Below are 4285 nucleotides of genomic sequence, written 5' to 3' on the forward strand. Positions count from 1 at the left end.
GCTCGTGCAGAGCCCCCCATGCAGCAGGGGGAGTGGGGGGCAGCGGGGATTCCCCCCCCACCTGGCAGCACCTGCTGAGCCAGGGCTTTTTTCCCAAATTGCTGGGAGCTGGGGCAGGTGGGGTAGCCATTGGCTGGCTGGGAGATTGGGTGGTGAATGGGCCTGCCCTGGCTGATTCAGCCAAATTGAATTGGGACAGTGATTCAAATCACCAAATCGAATCACTGCCCCCTGAATCGGCCAAATCTGAATCTGAAGTGAATACTAGCCACTTTACACATGCCCACCTGAAGAGTCTAAAGCCAGTTTCTTCAGCAGTCACTGCATCTGAATCAGACAGTGCACTTCTGTTAGACATGCCTTACCAAATACCCCAGATAAAATCAACTGTTTTTGAGAATCTGAGTGTATCTCTGCTTACAAGTACAGCAAAAAGAAAAGTGAAAGACTTTATTAATAGACGGGAAGAATTTTGTTGCCAGTCAATTCATGCTGTGGCAAATCTCTTGGATCCAAGATTCAAAGGCAGAAATGTTAGTGATGATAGCACTGCTACTGCATTTGACTGGATTACAAAACAAGCAACACACTTAGGACCTGATGTTGGAAAGGTGCTTTCAAATGTTGCAGAATACAGAACATCTTCAGGTATTTGGTCCAGGAATGCAGTCTGGGACTCTGCCAAGCAAAATCCCTCCTGCAACATGACCTTTACATGACACAGCCTCTGACTCTCCTTGCTTCTCGTTTGCTTCAAGTTCCTCCATCTTGTACAATATGTGAAAGAAATTGGTCTATGTCTGAAAATACTCACACCAAATCAAGAAATAAACTAACATGTGAAAGAGTAGAGAAGCTTGTCTGAATCTGGGCAAACCTTCAGTTTTCAGAAGTCCATGAAGACGATAAAAATGAAGGATCAGAAGAAGCAGAAACAGCTGATAGTGATAGCTCAGAAAATGAGACTGCTTAGACAAAGTTTCATGTAACAAAATTTGTATTCGATATGTCTTCGTTGTTTCCCCCTTTTTTTTCTTAGCTCTTTTTCTAAAAATGAGTTCCTTTCTGTATCTGCTTGAAATGGTGGAGGAGACTAAGTCCAGAATACATAATCACTTTCTTTGTTTTACTATAATGTTGATATTTTCTTCTATTTTCAACTTTAATTTTGTTTGCTTCTCATAAGAATTCCTTAAGTTCAGCAGCTTGTAGCTTCATTTGTAACAACAATTTAAAATTTCTTAAAGTAAATTCAATTAGTAAATTTGTATTACTGTCTGAATGAATGATACTTTTAATAAATATCACAAACATTATAATTTTATGACCAAACCAAGTTTTATACATAATACATTTTATGTTCTTAAAGTAGCAGAGTGAATTTAGATCTGTAAAGGGTGCTAAGAAAAATAAGTATTGCATATATTTCAAATTTTCCCCAAATTTCTGTTTTTTCCAGGCTTCAAAAATTCCTGAAAATGTACATCTTTAATTGTAGCCAATTTTTTTCATTCTTAAGTGCTGCTGAGTTGATATGAATTTGATTTGCAAAGTAATGTTTGAAATATAAATTCCAATATACCAGTATATTTCTTTTTATTAACAAAAAAACTAAAACAAAACAGGAGTAACTTCAACATGCAACTGTAAATTCTAACGTGTTTCATTCCCCATACTTAACCTAGACTGGTCTCACACCATTAATGGAAGCGGCATCTGGTGGATATGCAGAGGTCGGCAGAGTTCTTCTGGACAAAGGTGCAGATGTTAATGCTCCCCCAGTACCTTCCTCCAGAGATACAGCTTTAACCATAGCAGCAGACAAAGGGCACTACAAGTTCTGTGAGCTTCTCATTAGCAGGTACCATATTTAATGTTGTGCTGTTATAAAACGTCACTTTCGTATTGTGGTTTTAATGGCAATTATTTAAAATTAATTCAGCTGTTCTGGGACTAGTGAACAAAAGCAACCTTTTAAAATCAATGCTTTATTTAAATAATATTTTAGCTGTTTTTTGTATTGGATCAGCCATTCATTTTTTCCTTCATTTATGTAGCAGCTTGATCAAAGATTCTGTCCCTCACTGTTGGAATTACCTATTGAACCTTCTGTCCTGTTAAATTTAAACATTACTATGCAGAAGCTCTCAACAGCGCCCTTCATGTTAGGTACCAACACAGCTGTCATACCTGCTCTGTTTCTAAGCCTGATTATAACATGAATCTATAATTAGAAATGAAGATTCAGCTTCTGAGCCTGGATTTCTAGTGGGTGCTCAAGTTATAATAGTGGTTATTAGCTTGTGTATTAAATTTTATATGAGGTTTTTTTCTACTGATATAGCGCTATTTAAATCGGAGATTAAATACAACTTGCTGATGTCTGGGTTTTTTGTAAGTATTGTAATTGTGTCTAAAGCTTATTTTGGAATGAGAGCTGATATGAAAGTAGTATTCAAAGCATAAAGCAGGGCTGTGCACCTGGAGGTCTGCAGAGTGTGTGTAGCCCTGGCTTCCTACCTGGCCGCTGCTGCCCGTATTACCCTGCCTACAACAGCAGCCAGGGTCTTGGGCTCCCCCTCCTTCCCCCAGCTTATGTTGTCTTGTGCAGTCCCCCAGTGCTGGCGGAAGGACTGGGGGACTGCACAAGACAACATAAGCTGGGGGAAGGAGGGGGAGCCCAAGACCCTGGCTGCTGTTGTAGGCAAGGTAATATGGGCAGCAGTGGCCAGGGGAGCCTGAAAGGAGCTACAGGTGAGGCAGGATGCTGTTCCACATGGGGGCAGGGCTGCCTGCCTCTGCCTGCATAATGCAGCAGGGCGAGGGACACCCATATTGTGCGTGCAGGATGCAACCTGGGGAATCCATTGTACCCACTGTTGCAGCCCTGCTCATGTGGCCTTTGGGCATGCAGCCCCTGGACTTAGAAGTTGGACAGCCCTGGCCTAAAGAATCCTTTTCCTGTGGCTGACCATCAGACTGTAGATGATAATGTTTGATGAGGTCAGAAAACAGTTTAAAAAATATTCAGGTACCAAACCTATCATTTAAATACAGTACTTTAAGGGTAAAAGGTAATTTAATTTATGCATGTCCAATTCATGCTTATTTCAAGCCTTCCATCTTTGGGTGAAACGTGTATTTTCCTAGGGGAGCTCACATTGATGTACGGAACAAGAAGGGGAATACTCCTCTATGGCTTGCTGCAAATGGTGGGCATTTAGATGTTGTTCAGCTACTAGTTCAAGCAGGAGCAGATGTGGATGCTGCTGACAACAGAAAAATAACTCCCCTCATGGCAGCCTTTCGGAAGGTAAAGCATGGGTCTTATTTATGTCTTCCTTACCTTTTAAAATGTTTTTTCTTTGTAAATATTGGAAGTGCACTGATGCACCAGTCCGATATCAAATCGACACAGATATAAAGAAAATTGACTATATCGGAAATTGGCCTGATTTGGCTGATAAATACCTGTGTGCGCATGCAGCCATAGTGCAGCATGCAGTGCACCTTGCTGCCAGCCCTACAGCTTGGAAAGCTATGTGCAGTTGGTAAGTCTGTTGTGCTGGATGGAGGGGGGGGTGGGAGGAGTGGCTTGGAGGGGGCAAATCAGGGCCTCCTGTGGTGAGGGAGGAAGTGAGGCTGGGGCAGACACTGCCCTGCTGGAGTGGGGTGGGGTATAGGATGGAGCCACAGCTCGTCTGGGAGATGTGGGGGGGCAGCTCCTGCCACTACACACCCCTGGAGGGCATCGGGGGGCAGGGGGGTGTGAGGCATGTGCCCCTGTATCTGCATGGGGTGGAGCAGGGCAGGCTGCCACTGCAGGCTGGGGCCAGGGGCCATGCCCAGACTCTTCTCAGTGGGAGGGGCTTGGCCACACTTCGCTTGGGTAAGGCGATGCTGGGAAGGAGGGCTATGGGGGGTCACAGACACCCCAAATTTTGCCATAATCTCCCCCATAACCCCTCTCTCAGTGCTGCCACTGTCCACCTTGAGCCCAGCATGGCCCCTGGCCCCAGTCCGCAGCTGCAGCCTGCCTGTCCCGCTCTATGCAGCCCCATTCACCCCTGTGCCCTCACAGGGTGCACGCAGCAGTGGGAGCCGTCCCTCCTCCCCATGCCCCCCGGATGAGCTGTAGCTCTGTCCCGCGCCCTGGCATGGCTGGACAGCACCTGGCCCAGCCCCATTCCCTCCTCCCTCACCATGGGGGCATTGATTTCCTGCCCCCCCCCCCCCCCCCCGCTCCCCCCCCCCTCCCCCCCCCAAAAAAACACCTCCCCAACCC

At 45.3% G+C, this 4285-nt stretch overlaps 1 protein-coding gene and 1 long non-coding RNA gene across 5 annotated transcripts in view; one reads left to right on the plus strand and one right to left on the minus strand.

The window, feature by feature from the left end:
- Positions 1-1068, minus strand: part of LOC109297141 — a 2297-nt gene extending 1229 nt beyond the window's left edge. Inside the window, exon 1 of the long non-coding RNA XR_002097219.1 lies at positions 288-1068. This is a non-coding gene — a long non-coding RNA (uncharacterized LOC109297141). The remainder of the gene's footprint in view (positions 1-287) is intronic.
- Positions 1-4285, plus strand: part of ANKRD17 (ankyrin repeat domain 17) — a 200020-nt gene that overhangs the window by 153842 nt on the left and 41893 nt on the right. For all 4 annotated transcript variants that reach the window (XM_019516757.1, XM_019516758.1, XM_019516760.1 and 1 more), the window contains 2 exons: positions 1686-1861; positions 3151-3313. In XM_019516757.1, the coding sequence (XP_019372302.1) occupies positions 1686-1861; positions 3151-3313 (339 nt within the window). The remainder of the gene's footprint in view (positions 1-1685; positions 1862-3150; positions 3314-4285) is intronic.

The sequence above is a fragment of the Gavialis gangeticus genome, unplaced genomic scaffold (genome assembly GCF_001723915.1).
Source record: "Gavialis gangeticus isolate Ggan-Ray unplaced genomic scaffold, GavGan_comp1, whole genome shotgun sequence".
NCBI classification, from domain to species: domain Eukaryota; kingdom Metazoa; phylum Chordata; order Crocodylia; family Gavialidae; genus Gavialis; species Gavialis gangeticus.